General features: G+C 33.1%; 1 protein-coding gene across 18 annotated transcripts in view; it reads right to left on the bottom strand.

Moving 5' to 3' along the window:
- Positions 1–19,399, bottom strand: part of LOC127070439 (disks large 1 tumor suppressor protein) — a 461,967-nt gene that overhangs the window by 65,961 nt on the left and 376,607 nt on the right. For all 18 annotated transcript variants that reach the window (XM_051008545.1, XM_051008424.1, XM_051008415.1 and 15 more), the window contains one exon: positions 108–383. In XM_051008545.1, the coding sequence (XP_050864502.1) occupies positions 108–383 (276 nt within the window). The remainder of the gene's footprint in view (positions 1–107; positions 384–19,399) is intronic.

The raw sequence follows: 19,399 nt of genomic DNA, 5'->3' as shown, positions 1-19,399 counted from the left end.
TTTCACAGAAAATAGGGACAAAAGAAAAAAAAGAAAGAAAGAAAGAAAGAAGAAAAACGAAAAAAAGATAGAAAAAGAAATTTACAGATACCAAAAAAAGAACGTACCAATTTGACGGTATTGCCGGCACGTTTAAGGGCATCTACGGCGGCCGCATGCGGTACGTCGACGACGGAGACATCATTCACCTGAAGGATCGTATCGTTAACACGAAGACGTCCGTCCGCGGATGCTGCTCCACCCGGTATAAGTTTGGTGATGTAAATTGCCGTGTCGTTACCAAAGTGTGGATTGTCGGTACCTCCGGCGATACTAAAGCCCAAACCTGCCCCACCTCTTTCCAAAACGATCTCCTCGTACTCCCAATCATCGTCGCCGTTTACCTGAAACAAACAACTCAAATTAGTATTTATATCGAGCAAGGACGTACAATGTTTATCTTATTTTTGTCTTTTTCCTGTTTTTTTCTTTTTTTTTTTTTTTTCAACGTCGTTCCACGACAGAGATAGAGAGAAAAACAAAAATACCGGACGTATTCGATAAACGAATAATAAAAACATTCGGGGTACGATTCAATTTGTTTCGATAGAGAATTTTGTCGAAAAAAGAGATGGATAATATTTTGTTCTGTTTTTCAATCTTCTCTTTGTGATCTTTTTTAATTTCCCTTTCCCTTTTCCAGTTCCCAACAGTGCATACAGATCGTAATGTCGATGAGCTCGAATTATGGATGGGTACAAATGAAATAACGAGAAAGTTGTAGAATGGAAGATGTTATCGAAATGTTATTAAGAAGATTACCGGCGAATGTTTCGTAGTAGAAGTCTTTTAAAGACTTTCCAACGGAGAGAGATTCTCTTTACGAGGACGAAGTAACGATAATAAGCTGTTCGATACCGCGTTCGAAAAGAGGACAAGTTTCTCTCCTTTTCCTCCTCCTCCTTCTCTTCCTCTACCACCCTTCTTCCTTATATGTGGCTTTATAATAGGGTATAACGTTATTAAACGAGCGACATCTCGCATAAACAACCACCGTCGAAGGAGGGTATGTATCACGCGTGCTAATCTAGTCTGCTTGAGGTCTCAAAATCAATTAACTAGTTACACTCTTCTCTCTCTCTCTCTCTCTCTCTCTCTCTCTCTTCTCTTTCGTTCACTCTATATCAAACCCTTTACCCCATAGGAAGCTTAACAATGAGTTAACCTACCTATCTACCCTCCTACCTACCTAGCTAGTTACGATCCTGCTAGATAGAATTGCTTATCCTAACGGAAAACATTAAACGTTGAGAGTTCGCTTGGTTCGTTCCATGATTTCTGAAGATAAGAAACTTGATCGAGTCGATATCGACTTGTTATAAAATTGATTTGTCAATGAATTCAATAATTCGATTTGATCTATTAACGAGTTGAATAGTTCTAATTCTTCTTTTTGTTTCGATGCAGATTCCTTAAGCGAACGTCGTACGTTTCTCGTAGGTACTCGTACGATCCTCCTTTTTTTGTTTATATTTCTGACTATTTACGAACGCAAGAAGCTCTACATTATACACGTGCGTCGGCGCAGCACGTGTCGTAGAGAGCTTGCAACCGTTGATTTATCGAGAGTAACGAAATATTTATAGAAAATTCGCGTGGGAAGGGTCCCGGTCCAACCTCCCCCAACACCCTCCCCTTCCTCTCTTTTCTCTCCTACCCCTTGTCGAAGAAGCGTTCAACGCTCGCAATTATTCTCGATGCGTTAATACGCTGTCGGGTTTGTTACTATCGTATTGTTGTTGCTTGATAAAACAAAATTATTTTTTTCATTTCGACGATTAATTTCAATATATACATATATATATATATAATTTTTTTTTAAATAATTCATTGGTCGATAATATTTAAATGTTAAAAAAAAAGAAGAGAAAAAAAGAAACGATTTTTGAATTATTCAATCGAATCGTATCGAATTACCATTTTACGAAACCTGTTGGCCATGACGTCCCCCGATAGTTACGATGTTGGAAGAGGAGGTGAAGTAGGGTCACAATTGCATCGTTGTGAAGACTGCAAATGGACGACGGCGAGACTAACGATGCACGAGCACGAACAACGCCCGTCGTAGTGGCACTTTCGTTCAACGAGGCGAAATTATTTCTAACCGATGCGTTCCGATCTCGATCGGAAGGGTACGACGGCCAATAAAACTATTATTCACCATAGAGAAGGACACTTACGTTAGTACACTAAAAAGATCTTATCAAACGAATACGAAAGTATCTATCGTAATTCGATCTTACGATCTTGAACGCACAGAAATTCATAAAAATTCCTTCGTTTTTTCCCTTCGTCTTCTCCTCCTTTTCTTCTTCTTCTTCTTCTTCTTCTTTTTCTTTACGATTTCAACCAAATGATAACAAGTGTTTTCACGATATTTAACAGGAAGTACATCAGTAGACATATAAAAATATACAAATGCACATCTTCCATGAAATATCACGAATATATATATATATGTTTGATTTTCTTCTTCTTTTTTTTCTAGTTTTTCCTATATTCTTCCTACTTCTTCTTTTTTCTATTTTTATTCTTTCTCGTTTCAAACGCAACGCAACGTTTTTGTTCGATTTATAAACGACACACGGTTATTTTTTTACTTCGTGGAATTTACGAGCCCACGTTATTGGAATGATCGCTCGCTCTCCGTTGCCCCTCCATTCGATACTAATACGAATCCCCGTCATTCCCCATTAAAAACGAAGACCATTATCCACTAATACCCTTTCATTTATTGTTACACCACCACGTGGGGTCTCGCCATAAAACTGGCAAAATATTATTGAATTTATATTAACGAAATTTCTTCTATTTTCATTCGTTTAATACACGTATCTTTTAATATAAAATTTAACGTTTCGCGAAATGAAACGTTTCGAGGTTTAAGCAAGTTAACGTCAAATTTTCGTCAGATTCGAAGGAGGAGCCGCGCACCGGTCACGAGCCATTCTGTTGGCAGGAAAAGATGAAACTGTGCTCGACGAAAAGCGACCAGATGGAGAGCGAGAGAGAGAGAGAGAGAGAGAGAGAGAGAGAGAGAGAGAGAGAGAGAAAGAGAGAGAGAGATAGGAAGGTCTTTTCTGTCACGGCAAAAGTCTTCCGTAAGAACGACGACGAAACGACAACTACGACTACAATGACAACGACAACGAAGAAGAAGAAGAAGAAGAAGAAGAAGAAGAAGTAACGTTAGACGCTTTCGTTGTCGCTTTGCACTAGCGGAGCGTTACAAGCACGACCAGCAACTCGCTAGAAGGCACGCGCGTGCGTTTCTAATCTTCTTCTTCTTCTTCTTCTTCTTCTTCGTCGTCGTTTACTTCGTTTTCGTTTTCTTGTTCTTATTCTTCTTGTTCTTGTTCTTCTCCAAGGGAAGAAGACTCAAGCATCGTTCTATAAACCCACCACCACAGTCATCGCTATTATAATATTAGATCGGTCGACGGCTATTTCCAACTGACTGTGAAAATACATTCGCGGCACGCGTCTACGAAACGAACACACCGACCCGGCATATTTCGAGTGGCTGAAATAACTAGCTCTCTTTCTCTATCTATCTATCTATCTATCTATCTATCTATCTATCTATCTGATTTGTCTGTCTGTCTGTCTGTCTGTCTGTCTATCTATCTATTTATCAATCTATATCTCTCTATCGCTTTAACTTCGATCAAGGGATTGAAAGAGATTAGCCGAAGGAAGAAAGACGCTGTTACATACTTTCATTTCCTCGTTTTTCAAGAGTTCTTTTTAAGAGATCGTACAGAGACTTGACTTTCAGTTTGCTTACGTAACATCCGTCTGTACAGGTTCCTTCAAGGTTGATTCTAATATTCTCCCACCGCTTCGTCCAATTTTATTCGTGTATACGACTCGTATTCATTGGTTTTGTTCGAATGAACTTTGTTAAAAGAAATGAAAGAGAAAAAATGTAAAGAAAAAAAAAAAAGAAGGAAAAGAAAAAGAAAGAGAAAATGTAATATCTTTTTATCGCGATTGTAGAAGCTCCATGATTCTCCCGTAACAGTTTCGAATTTTGCTCTTGGTCCAAGTATTATAGAATGGGAACTCTCTACGGTCGTGTGTTCAAATTAACATCTCGAGAAACGGTCGGTCTATATTCGTCGGCCTTTGTCGGAACATGCCATCCAACGGCCGGGTAAAGATAGATTCGTTTCGCGGCAAAGTACAACGAATTTCAGGCTCCGCTGACCTTGAAAATAATTAGCCTCGATCTCGGGCTAGAGCTCCGGTTGCCATTGGAAACGCTTCTTAGAGAAGCCAATAAAGAACGTTAAATCGAACATTTTTGTTTTTATAACGAATCGATCGAATATTATTTAACAAGAAACAAATTAACATTAACATAATATTTTTTTGAATATTCATTGAACACTTCCGTCTAATCCTTTAAAATCTTTCTAATCTTCCTCCATTGTATTATATTATATTATTCGATAATGTTATGCGTAGGATCAATAGAAATCAAGTGAATGAAATTTTTTAAAAATATACACACACACATATATATATACATATACATATACTTATATATGTATGTATTTATATTAAAATATATATATTTATATAGATAATATATACAATATATATAATAATATAATATAATAATAATATATATATATATCCAAAGATATAAGATCGTTCGATATATCAAAACGATCGAAAAGTATCGAGAGATTATCGAATCGTCGTAGTTGGCGTTAAAGTTAGCTTTTAACTCCCTGTCTCCCCAGTCTTCCATATTTCACACGGAGGTAAGCTCGCAAAGTACGAAAGCTCGATAAAACGATTAGAGAGTTCTTAGGTTGGAGTGGGACGAGAAAGGAGGAAGGAGGAAGGAGGAAGGAGAGAGGAGACGAACCATCGGAAAGCGAGATGCATCGAATAAACGAGAGAAACATGGTAAAAGCGAGAAGCATCGAAGGAAACCTTCTCTCGTGATCCCTCGAAGATCCTCTTCAAGAAATCTTCTGCTGTTTACGATGGCGAACTCTCCAACATTTCTCTCCTCTTGGCCATCGTGATCCTTCTATGTCGTAAAATCCGGTGGCTGCATTACATTGCCGATAAAATTTCGTTATATTTCTCGAACGTACACACATACGTACGTACGTATATGTATTCTCTCACACCAATATTCCTATTACCTAATCGTTATTGCAGAGAAGATATCTTTCAGAAAATTGTTATATAAAATGTTTTTCTTCTACGAGTATTAATTTTTTTTTTACCAATTAATTTTTCATAATTTTGTAAATTCTTTTTTCTAAACTATATTACTTATAAGAAGTAACATTTAACATCGCTCGCGATACACGTTTTATGAAACAATAGAGACAGTTTTGTAAAGTAGCTTTATACAGTCCGTCGTTGTAGAAAGTGTTAGTCAAGGAAACAACGATCCTCTAGCATTATTAACAACGAACGTACGACGTACGTAATCCGAGTCAACCGGAGTAATATGTACACTCCGGAGCATTGTCTCAAGGAAATTAAAACTAAAAGATATAGTTTACCTACGCTATACTTCTTCGAGGTAATTGAAATGCATCGGATAGTTTCAAGGATATTATCTCTTCTATCGTTTATCCGTACTACAAATTGTATTTAATCGAATAACATAGGTTTACATAAGAATTATATCGATCGATGTATCGTCGAACGTTTTTGCGAATAAAATCGATGAAAAATCAAAGTTCGATCAATACCATCCATTTTAATCAAAGTTTAACGAAATGGATTACATTTGATCAATCTCTAATCTGCTTTGATAATAACCATCTTCGTATTAGGAATCCTTATTATCGAGTAGTTCGAAGTTGGTTAATTCTTGCTAAACGAATTGCATTTACCCAAGTAACTCGAGTTCGAGGATCAAGTCGGATGAAATGCAGCGAACGACATGGGCGTGACCATTAAACGCATTCCTCCGAGTAATCGTCTTACATTAGAAACGGGCTTAGCTAGGTACATCGTTCGACCTAACGTTATGCTCCAACTCATAGATAGCTTGTGCATTCGTTGATATTATTCCTTTCCCTCTCTATCCCTTCCACGTGTTTTCTTCGAGCTAATCTATATAATAGAATGAAATAATTGTACGAAAATGGATCAACGAAAGGTCGAATGATGAAAATTTTAAGGCTCGATGCCAAACGTTATAATACGATGGGAATAATTATTTAAAGGCTGACGATGAAAATTATTCTCCTCTTTTTTTCTCTTTTTTCTTCTTTTACGCAAACACACACACACACACACACATATACACATACACGCCTACATGTATATATATTTTTTGTTTAATTTCGAATCAATGTAAAAAAAAAAAGATATATATATATTTTTTGTTCGATTTCGAATCAATGTAAAAAAAAAAAATAATTAAAAAGAACAAAAATAGAAGTTATAAAAACGAGATGACGATGGGAATGGGAATGGATGAAAAATTTTCTATAGGATATTATTTAACCAACGTCTTTTGTGCACTGCTTTTACAAGATAAACGGATCACACGATTTGACTTGTTCGGTAGTAAATATTGCGTGATATTGCCAGAGAGATGCAGTCGTGCCAAGAGATGCAGTCAAGGTGAGTGCAGATTAACGAGATCCAAGTGCACATCTCGCGGAACTATTTATGACATTCGAAGGGATACGTGTGTACACGTATATAACCGTAACGCGTATGTATGTAAGTACCCATATGCGTTTAGATGAATAAGTGTATTTCTCGCGTGCTGTAATAGAAACAAACGGCGTCCAAATTTAGATGAAATTATTTCGACGACGAAGTAAAAACGAAAGAAGAAAAAGAAAAAGAAAAAGAAAAAGAAAAATAAATAAAACGAACTTAACAAAGAAAAATGAAAAAAAAAAAAATTACACTTATCGTATATCATAGATATTGAAACAACTTACATCGTATATCGACGTACGAGGAATTAAACTGACGTACATACATATATCCGATCGTGTATTATTGCACGATATCGAAATAATTGTGCTTCATTATTCACAAACTGGATGACAATCGGGAAGGGTCGGCAGAAGTAAAGCCGATTTCCGATATCCGATATCGATATACAATTTAATTACATCCTGATTAACGTGAACCGATGCTTTCGAGATTGTAAATGGATTAACTCGGATTATAAAGATTTCATTCATATGTCGAGCTCAAACGTAAAATAAAAAAATAATGAATCTTCCCTTCGTTACTCCCTCTATATACACGTATATATATATATATATTCTTTTTTAATTGTCGTTTGTTTATGCTTGTAATTCTTTTTTTATTTTACACAAATGTGTATGTATGTGCGTGTATATATATATGTACATAGTAACAATTCATTGATTACCTTTTAACACACTTCGATCGAACGAGACACGTTTTTTGAAGAGATATAAATAGAGACAGAGATAGAGAAAGAGAGAGAGAAAGAGAGAGAGAGAGAGAGAGAGAGAGAGAAAGAGAGTACTATCTGAAGTATTAAAATTAATTTTACCGTTAGAACGACGTAAAACTTGGGATTAATTTGAGCACCTTTCAACGGGACGAGGATCCTCACGGAGGAACTTGCAATATAAGGGGTAAAATATTGAAACGACATGTCACGAGGACGAACGGTAAAGAAATGACGCTATTCTCTGTCGCGTCGACGTGAAACCGCGCATGTCTCTTTCGATCGAGAAAATAAAGATAAAGTATAGCCGATAGTAGGAAGGAGGGAAAGAAATTTCATGCGAGACAATTTCGATAATTATATGTAAGGAATGACTTCGATGTCGGATAAGATCGATATCATTCGCCATCGCATATTTCTTTGAAATGTTTGTACATGTGGATGCACGCAATATGTGTGTGTATATATATGCGTATGTATGTATGTGTGTGTGTGTGTATATATATATATAAATATGTATGTAAGCGTTTCTTTCTTTCTTTTTTATTTTTACATACTATCAGACAAGGGCATATGCTGTTGCGTTATTATCCGTAATTATTATCGATTACTTTCGCCATAACTAATACATCGTAATAACTTGTCAAGGGTGTCAAGAAAAGAAAAGAAAAAGAAAAAGAAAAAGAAACAAAAATATTATAAATTTATCGAAACAGACGATAGTCTTGCTCCAGCCACAAATATGAGCGTATTCGAGAAAGGATTTTATACGATCAATCGTTCTTTATTATCGTTGATAGGACTTTGGCCTTACATGGATCGACGGAAAACGTTTCTTCGTACATTTTTCATTCAACTAGGCATCATATGTGCCATTATAATCGAGGTAAAATAATTCATCCCTTTGAAAATATATTGTAGATGATTGAAACGTTAATAGTCGATCTTTAGGTTATGAGATTGATAATATCGGGTACAGATATGGATCTAATGATCGAGAATATAATGTACGTTACAAGCTGCACGATAGTAAATATCTTTTACTTTGGAATTTTCTTTCGTAAACGCGTCGATCAGGTATGTTCGTTAATTAAATCAATATTATGTTAGAAAATTTCATATCGAGAAATTACAACTTACAATGTCAATTTGTATTATCATATAGATAAAGCTTTTCGAAAGTATAAAATATGAATGGCGTAAAGTTGAGAATCAAGAGGAATACGAAATTTTGCGAAAATTTGCTGCTAAAACTCGTAACGTTACGATCGTTATATTACGTAAGAGAATGATTAGAACTTAAACAGATGAAAGAATATTTTTACTTAAAAAAAAAAAAAGAAAAGATGAAAAAGAAAATAATAAATGATACTTTTATGTAACAGTGATCATGTATATACACATTGGATTAACTCTACCTAGTTCAATGTATCCGCTTGTATTAGACGTGATCGATCCATTGAACAAAACTCGTCAAATGAAATTTGCTCCGATATTAAAATATTTCTCAGGTCGAGAAAAATGTATTCTAAAGATTATATTTGTCTATTATCTGACTATGATCGCTATAGGGATAACAATAGCAAGTACATTTGGATTGTTAATAGTATGCGTACAACACGCTTGCTCGATGTTCGTCCTTACTGGGTTAGTGCTTCCAAACCTGTTAATTTACTAACAGCTTGACAATTCCCTCTTGCCTCGCATAGATACGTAATGAGGCACTCACTGGAGGAACAACCAGGCAGACTAGACGATATCTACCAGGAGAACAAAGCGTATGCGAGAATAATACGTGCCATCGAGTGTCACAAGAGAGCGTTAGAGTTAGTATGAGTTTTCTTACAGAAATGATCAAATTAGAATAGAATAGGGGGAAAGAGACAAAAAAGAAAAAGAAAAAAAAAGAAACAAAAAATCCTCAGAGAATATAAAGAGAGAAAAGGGAGATAATGTATTGTTTGTAGCTTCGTCGATCAAATAAATTCACTCTTCGCTAAATCGAATTTTTTCACATATACATTGTGGTTTATCACGATTACCTTTCAAATTTCACAGGTGAGTAATTGAATACGTATCCGAAGGAAAAAGAAATATAAAATGTAAGAAAAAATACAAAAATTAAATATCTGATATTATCTTCGGATAACGTTCTTCACTTTTTCTTTCATTATTTATTTATTTTTCATATAGATAAATATAATCGATGAAAAATTGATAACGCTGATGATCATCCAATTATTTACAATTTTCGTTATCACTTTTCTCAGTCAAAAAGTTATAGATTATAGCAACGACGTTTTTAAAAGCGTGTGAGTATATCGTCCCTTTTGCTTCTATACTACTTGTAAATATTTATCGTAATATTAATTTTTAGAATAACGACGCCATGGTATTTAGCTTCTGTGAAAGTGCAAAAATTATTTATTATAATAATGATGAATAGTATAAAGCCTTCTTATCTATCGATAGGAGGTTTGTTCGTTATTACGAATGAGTTTTTTCTAATCGTGAGTATTACTAAGGAAGTAAAAAGGTATTATGATAAAAAGAAAAATTATGATATATATTTTCTTTGTAAATATTAAAAGTAAAAAAAAAATAAAGAAATTTGTTTCAGTCGATTAAATGCTCACTCTCCTACGCCATGGTACTATGTTCGTTTCGACAATCGAAAGTTTTCGAAGAGAAGGGGTATTAAAGGAAAGAACGTTAGGGGTAGTATGAAATATAATTTATAAAACATAAATAGATATATATATATCCACACATATATTATTTTTTTCTGATTATTTTCCTATATAAAAAATGTAGATTCACCTAATATAAAACATGAATTATTTGCTTTGTTTCATTTAAGTATAATAGGTACGTATTTTATAAATAACAGAAAAAATACTGTATACAACAACAACAATAACAATAATAATAATAATAATAATAATAATAATAATAATAATAGTAGTAGTAGTAGTAGTAGTAGTAGAGAGTAGTAGTAGTAGTAGTAGTAGAGAGTAGTAGTAGTAGTAGTAGTAGTAGAGAGTAGTAGTAGTAGTAGTAGTAGTAGTAAGTATAACCAGAGGAAAAATATTCTGTATTTTCTTCTCGGGTTAGTGTATTCACGTTAATATTTGAGATACCAGAACATATTTGTAATAACGAAAAGCAGTAACGATCGTTACGATTTTTCGAAGAAAAATGAGGTCTTTCGATCGTCGAGTGCGCAAGTCTCGATAGATCGATAAAACATTCGGACGAGTTTTTCACGTCAGTCAATAGCAAATAGCAGAGATAATACGCGAGGGAAAATAAAAGGGTTTCTTTTGGTCTCACGCATCCCTGATAATTATGCGAGATATCGATCGCTTCGACGTTCTCCCTTGCGAACCTTGTGTGCATATCATGATACGTCGAAAATGAAGGGGAAGAAAAAGAAGAAAAAGAAAAAAAAAAAGAAAAAAAAAAATGTTGAACGTATTCACGTAACCCTTTTTTCTGTTTCTTTCTCTCCTCTTATACATCACTATCGTTTTAAAAATATAATCGTCTTTTTGTTTTATTATTCATCGTGTTTATTCGTATCAATTTTTATTTTCACAATAAAATTAATGAACGTATGTAATCGATAAATCTCAAATTCCATTGGTAAAAACGGTTCCGTAGTCGACTAATAATGAACGATGAATAAATAAATAATTAATCGTTATCAGGGGGTGGTTATACGAATATTTTTATCGTCGAATCGGACTCTGATCTTTTGTAAAATCGAACCACAGAAGGTATACACATTTAGAAATATCATTGTACGTTCGAATCCGTTGATACTTTCAATGATCACTCGAGTTAATCTCTCGGGAATATGGCCGAACGATCGATCAAAGTGTAATGCTTAACGAAGCTGGATCCTAATTACTTGCGATTAATAGCGCGTGTAATTCGCGAATAGGCTCTAGGATTTGCATAATGCAGGGTCGGTTGGTAGCGTTACAACAAAGAATTTATCGATTGGCACGCATCGTTTGCCCGATGATTAGTATCGATCGTAAGCAATTAATATACTGAATAACGTTGGAATAAATGATAATTCGTTTCAGCTGATTAAATTCCTCTCGATGAAATATCAAATCGTGGATGTCTTAAATCGAGAAGATCGTTACGTTACTTCGTATCTGTCTCATCTACGTTCGGCATCGTTCATTATTCTCGTTATCGCAATGCGAAAGAGACACGCGATATAAATTGTTATCAATTAAATGTGAAAAAACGAATTTTATATAAACTATTATATAAGCTATTATATAAACTAGTGAAAAACTCGTATTATGTTTTTTAATATCGAGTATTCGCTATTGTTTTCCAACTGGATGATACAAGATTATCATTAGACGAAAGAGATATGGAAGAAATAATGATAACAGAAAAATATACTCGATAAGGTATATGGTTTTACGTTCCGTCTATCGACGTGGATAATTCTTACGAATTCGACATTGAACTATCGATCGACCTAAGGAAAATATATTTTTCGTTTGAGTAATTTTCTATTTTCTTATTATGACGATTTTTCTTTCTCGAAGATTATCTGTAATATTGGATATATGTATCTATCTTAATGTTATTGAATAAAACGAGAGATCGTCGATTATTAATTCTCGATGGAGTGCTTCGTTGATAAGAACGAATATTTTTTCTACGCATAATAATAATAATAATAATAATAATAAATAATAAATAATGACGACGATGACGACGATGACGAGGGTTAGCACAAATTGTCTCTTACTCAAAATTTTAATGATAATTCAACACGCCAGGAAAAATGTTCAAGCGTTGTGTCGGGTCAGTATATTTTTTGTATTTTCCATCGGGTTATATCAAAACGAATTTACGTGATAGGAAGGCACTCATGGAAATGGGAAAATACAGTTTACTCCGACGGAATGAAAATTTTTAATGGAATGCGAATCTGAAAAATATTTTCGACGTTCGAAATTATTCAAAAAAAATTTGGCCTTCTCTCGGTTACATTGTAGAAAAGGCTATTCACCCGGGAACGAAAGTATTCAAAGGGGAGAGATGAGAAACTTTATAAATCGATCCTCTTTTCGGATTATAAGATCTCACGAAAAAAAGCTATTGGGTTTATACAAATTCGTATTCTCGACAAAGGCTGTTCGTTTTTATGCATTCCACGCCAAAATAGCTTCGGGGAGATAATAAACTCTCGGTCTCGTAACATATATAGATTTCTATTGAACATTTTTTCTATTGGAGATTGGTTTGATCGGTATCAGCTTCGTTCGGGTTGAGTACACATACATACTTACTTTACGTATCAACGTAGCTGACTATAGAAGAAGAAAAAAAAAGAGGAAGAAAAGATAATCAGATTTTTTCTCGATTGGTTATATCATAGTTAGATAAGCGAGGAATAATATCATTCGAATACTAATCCATGCTATACGAATATACCAATTTAACTTAGATATTTTTCAATCAATTTTTTAATATCGACAAACAACTTGTTTTTTTCTTTCTTTTTTTTTTTTTTTGATCGAAATACGACAGTTACAATGGATAATTAAAACGTTTATTCGATTTTGTAGGTACCGTTTTGAAAAAGAAAAAATTATTGCCAAAAATGATTACGAGAAGAATTGATAGAGAAGCTTGTGAGGACATCGTAATCGTCGACTTGAAAACTCTTTCTGTCTCCTTTCGAAAAAGGAAATTTTTTTCAAGGATAAAAAATACATTGTTCGTCGTGAAAACATTCAAGTTAGTACCTTCATTTTCTTCTTATTTTTTTTTGTCGTTTATGTTTTTTTTATATAGAAGCTTCTCATACATACATATATACATATCGTATGTCATAATGTTTTATTTCTTACGATAAATGAACGACCATTGGTTTCGGAGACGATTTGGTGGAAAAGTTTCAACGACATTTCATGATTTTAATGCACGTAACTCGCCGATCGGACGTTGTTACGTGCACACATAAATAATCTGACATTCCATCGTCGGTGCATTCATTATTTGATATATATATATATATATATTTGTAAGAAACGTATAGCTGTTTAAAAATAAAATCGCATTGAACTCCCACTCTTTATTGAAAAGTATATCGAGCGTTACCGGAAAACATTCGCAAGAATTGTCGCATTAAATTCTCCTTTTACGTCATATATCTACTGTACGTACATACATAAACACATACATACATATAAACATATATATATATATGTATGTATGTATAGTTCTAGCGATCGTACGTATTATATGATGTTCCATTTCCACCAACGATGGTAAATACAATGATAGCCGAGATAACGTGAAAAACGAAGATGAGTTTAATGGTACTTTCGTTGAAGTCATGACGAAAGTACGACAGCATCGACTCGTTGTGATCAAGTGACCGGAATGGTGCTTTATCGTCGATCGTTTTCGATTGCTTTCAATCAAACCTGATGATATTAGATTTAGAGAAATAAAAAAAAAAAGAAAATAGCGATTATCATCTTGCCGAAGATATACAGAAAATTTGCAAAGAAAAAGAAGAACGAAAAAAGAAAAGCAAAAAATAAATAAATAAATAAATAAACAATCTATTTTAAGTAACATTTTTTTTTTTCTATTTCAAGCAATCAATCTCTACTAGTCAATTTTTCAAGAACAATTAGAGTTCGTTCCTCTCTCTCTCTCTCTCTCTCGTTTTTTTTTGGTTTTTTCTTTTTTTGTTTTTGTCGAAACTAAAACAAAATCCCTTTCGTTGAGCATTTTTCATTTAAACGTCACGTAAACGACGTAAGTTTTCGACGCGTTAATGAAGTGTCGCGGCCACGTAACACCGCAATAACCACGAATTTTGATCCCGTTAGGAGGAAGAGAATGTAGAATGTAACGAGCTATAAAAGTAACTGCATTAAACTCCCTAAGTAGGATCCTTTTAATGTCCCTCTTAACGCTGTACCACTATCGACCTCGAAAAACGTGTTGCGTTGATTACAATTAGTTAGACATACGTGGTAGATGATCTAACTGTAATGTAAGAGATGAAATCTTAAATAATTATCTTCTTTATATAAAAGAGAAAATAATATCGAAGAGAAACAGATATCTTATTAATTTCTAAGACGAAGATTATTCCTTAAAAAAAAAAAAATGTTCATCTTGCTATAAAGAACGTTATAAATAATCAAGAAATAAAAATTATCTGCGACTTAACAAATACATGAAAAATTATTTAACGATACTCGTACGTATAGTGAACGAATGATTCTCGCTTTTTTTTTTTTTTTTTGAGAAAAATTCGAAAAAGTGCGTAAGTCGATAGTGTTAGAATGAAGTAACAAACAAAGATACTCGATCAAAGTCGATCAAAATTAAACGTGAAGAAAAAAAATTTTTGTTAACTAAAAATAAATTTTCGTAAAAACGTACGATCATTAACAAATGAAATTAATGAATGAAACTTACACTATTTTTATGATCACCTATCCGCAATATTTTGTTACGAACGATCCTTTTTTTCTCATCTGGCAATAAAATTATCATTAGCCGTTCGATAGATATCGGAAAGCTGTAGAGAAAAACGAGTAATAAACGAATACGAAAACTATATAAAATGATAGATATGAAAATAGAGAAGGTAATAGATAGCTTACCATTAACAATGTGACACGCGACGAATAACGATATCTATTCGCATTAATTTCATTGAATATCAACGCGATTAAATTTCTATTCTTCCGTTTATTAGATTCTATCTCTCAATTTTGAAAACACAATTTTAACTTTACACTCGTCACATATAAAAGAAGAAGAAAAGAAAAAAAAAAAAAGAAAAAGAAATCATCAGGCGTTAATGTAATCGAACGATTAAGAGACACTACGAGCAACGTTAAGAGCCAAACACCGACTGTGTTCGATGCATCGCAATGATGCGTGACGAGATATCGATCGATCAACCCCCACTACAATACAAATATTTCCAAGAAGGGTTCTATACCCTCGACAATAGAACAAATAAATTATTTTCTCGCACGGAACTATAATTACATTACATAATTTCGATATTATTCCTTTCTTCCGTTATACAACGCATCACGATACAATCTATTATTCAACAGAATACGAGAAAAAGAAGAACAAGGGTGCTGGAAAAAGAAAAATGAAAAGAAAGAAAGAAAGAAAAAAAAGAGAGAGAGAGAGAGAGAGAGAATTACACCGAGCGAGATAAAAAAGATAAGTGCTCTAAGTGTCATTCATTTCTGAGGATTCTAAGAAGGATGAAGGAGAAAGATATAAATCTGTTAGTATTCTTACGCAAAATATGTTTGATCAGTGGTATCTGGCCATACCAAACGCCATTTCAAGCGTTCATTCGTGCATTCATTATACACGTCTGCATAATCAACTTGTATTTCGTTCAGGTAAACGTTAATTGCTTGACAAACATTTATGTTTTTTCTTTTTTGTGTAAAATAAAAAAACAAAAAAATATATGTGATTGAGTTCAGATCGCAAATTTTCTATCGACCGAAATCAGCATGGAGTCGTCTATAAATTCGATCCCTTACATGCTTTCGACGATATCTATGAGTATCATCTATTATGCTGGTTTTTTCAATAAAAAATTGGTAGGTTGATCGACGTTAATTAATAAATTATAATATTCGGAAGATACGTATATTCATAGTTTTTTTTTCTTTTCTCTTCATTCACCACTTCAAATGGTTTATTTATTTATTTATTAATTTTTTTTTCTTTTTTTTTTTTTTTGATTCATCTTCAGATAATACGCTGTCTAATTCAAATAATGAACGATTGGAGTAATATACACCAAATAAAAGAATTCGATCTTCTACTTAACTACGCTTCTCTATCCAAAAAATGCATTTTCATGTTCATGCGTAAGTAAAGTTGCACGACTTAAATAGTCAATAGTAAAGACGATCATAATATTCTTTATCGTTATTATTACCATTATTTCTTTCTTTTTCAGTTTCTTATAACTCATACATTTCGTTGCTGTTCATGTTATCATTCAGGCCTCTACTTTTAGATATGATAATACCATTGAACGAGACTAGACCCCATATATTAATATTCCCAATGAATTGGTACAACGAACAAGAAACATATTTTATGAAATTATTACTTTTTCAATACTTTTCATTGATTGTATTAGGCATAGCTGCGATAAGTAGCTCCTCGGTGTATTTGAGTGCTCTACAATATGTTTGCGCTATGTTTCGAATCATCGGGTAAGTATTTTTATACATTTCTTTTTTCATTTTTCTTATTTTCAATATAAAAGAAACGGGTGAATAATACATCGCGATCTATTTTTATCTCAGATGTCTTTTGGATAACATATTGAAAGATAAGAAGAATAAATTAAAGATAATCAACGACGATGCGATTTACGTCAGGATTATTCGTATAATACAAATGCATAATAAAACGATCGAGTTAGTATCGATAATATAGATTATTATACATTGTCCTTCATGCGATCAATTCTATTTCTCGTAAAAACACAAAAACTATGTCTCGATATAATAGAAAACTTTGTAGTATCCATTGTAGTATCCCGTCGAATTTTCATTTTTTTCTTCCATCGATAATTCATTTCACAAAATTATATGATTTTTTTTTTATTCACGAATTATACTACATATTCCTTCATTTTTGTTCCTTTTTTTTTTCTTTTTTCTTATACACTTACATAAATAATATATAAACACACACAACGAGTTATTCTTCATTCCTCATCGAACAATATCTTTTCTTGTCTTTTAGATTTATCGACGGTCTAAATAATAAATTTAATACATCTTATCTTATAGTAATGGCATGCGCGTTATGTTACATCGGGATTACTATCGTTCAAGTAAGTAAATTAACATATTAAAAAAAAAAAAAAGAAGACAAGAGAAAGAAAAAGAGAAAGAAAGACAAAACTTTCAAAATATTTTTAACATTTCGTTCTTTTTTCGATACGTAACATCACTCAGCTACTCGGTGAATATGAGAACAGGAGTAACATGGTAATGTTGATCCTATCGATATTTTACATTATCTTCCATTTAGTTTGGGGTTTTACCTTTTGTTACATGGGACAACATTTGCAGAACGTGAGCGAGGCTATATTCTGCAAAGCGTGAGCATAGACTTCTTTTTCATTTACATTTTTTTTTTTTTATCTTCATTACTCGACGACGAGAGATAGGACGTCGTGTTTTTGAAAAAAAGTAAAAAAGAAAATAAATAAATAAGTAAGTAAATAAAAATAAAAAAATTCCTTATAGTTACGCAATCCCTTGGTATTTGTTGCCGAAGAAATCACAAAGATTATTATTCTTTGTGATCGCGAGAGCAGCAAAACCATCGTACGTTTGGATCGGGAAAACGTTTATTGCGTCGTTCGAATTTTTTACAGCGGTAAGAGATAAAAATTGCCAAGGAAAAATTCATAATTACAATTTTTCTAAAGCATTAGTATCATTAAACTTTTTTTAAAGCTCGTACGATCGGCTATCTCTTACGCTATGGTATTGCATTCTTTGCGTTGACGTTGCACGATCCACCCGAGGGATTACGAAAGAGATGCAGCAATTAATAGATAAATTGCTATTAGAAGAAATATGCATAAGAAATAATAGAAAGGAGAAACAAAGAAAAAGTGATGATAAAAAAATGAAAAAAAAAAAAAAATATATATGTATATGTATATGGAGAGAAGAAAAAACAAAAACGACATCTAATCGTGTCACGAAATATTATATATAATGTTCCTTAAATAAAGCTTAATAATTAGGGATTATATTACTTACGCGTTATTAGTAATGCATTGGATTACATCGAGAAAAAAATTGATGACAAAACGTAACAGCGGCAAATAATAAATTTCACAATGTACCTTTGACAAAATTTTATGGAAATTGTAAAAAATATTTCAAATGATCCGATATCCCATTTCGAATCGATTCTATTCGTATGAACGAAAAAATTATACGAAAAAATATATCAATAATATAAAAGGGAGAGAGAGAGAGAGAGAGAGAGAGTTTGACATCCATTCGACGATCCAGTTAAACACAGACTGTTCAACGCGCTGTTACGATATCGATCGATCTCCCCACTACGATAAAAATATCACCAGGAAGGGTTTACACCTGAGGGATTTATACATCTTATAATAGAATGAATTACGATGAAGTATATTTTGCTTTAGACTATAATTACGACATTACGACTTCCGTTAGAGTTTTTACCATTGAATTAAAAATCTATTATTCAAGAGAATAGGGGAGGTAAGTTAGAAAAAAATTCAAAGTAGAGAGAGACAAATGGAACGAGAATCATTATTCAGGTATCATTTGTTTTATGTCGATTTCGAGAAGAATGGTAGAGTTCGATATCATTCAGTTCGCAATCACGCGAAAGTTATTATGGATGAGTGGTCTCTGGCCTTATCTAAAACCTTCTCAAAGATATACTCGTGTAATTATTACGAGCATCAGTTTCATTATGGCATACTCCTGTCAGGTAAATATTAATTTAAATAAATCATTTTCGTTTGATTTTATTATTTGTGAAATAATGATGAGGGTCGTTGAGAACATAGGTTTTAAATTTCCTATCAACACCATTCAGCATTACGTCGTCCGTTCTTTATATAGCATATATGTTAACGACGATATCTATGAGTATCATTTACCATTATTTACTTTTTCATAAAAGACAGGTAAGACATCGAACATCGATTATTACGTTATATATACGTTATATTTTACGTGGACAGTTTGAAATCAATATTTTATATATTTTCAGATATTACGTTACTTAATGCAAATAATGAACGATTGGAGCGATATAAGAGAAACAGAACAATTTGAGGTTCTACTCGATTATGCGTTTTTA

Source organism: Vespula vulgaris, chromosome 1 (assembly GCF_905475345.1).
Source record: "Vespula vulgaris chromosome 1, iyVesVulg1.1, whole genome shotgun sequence".
NCBI classification, from domain to species: domain Eukaryota; kingdom Metazoa; phylum Arthropoda; class Insecta; order Hymenoptera; family Vespidae; genus Vespula; species Vespula vulgaris.
Note: the sequence above shows the minus strand (reverse complement) of the source record. Positions and strands in the feature narration are given on the sequence as shown.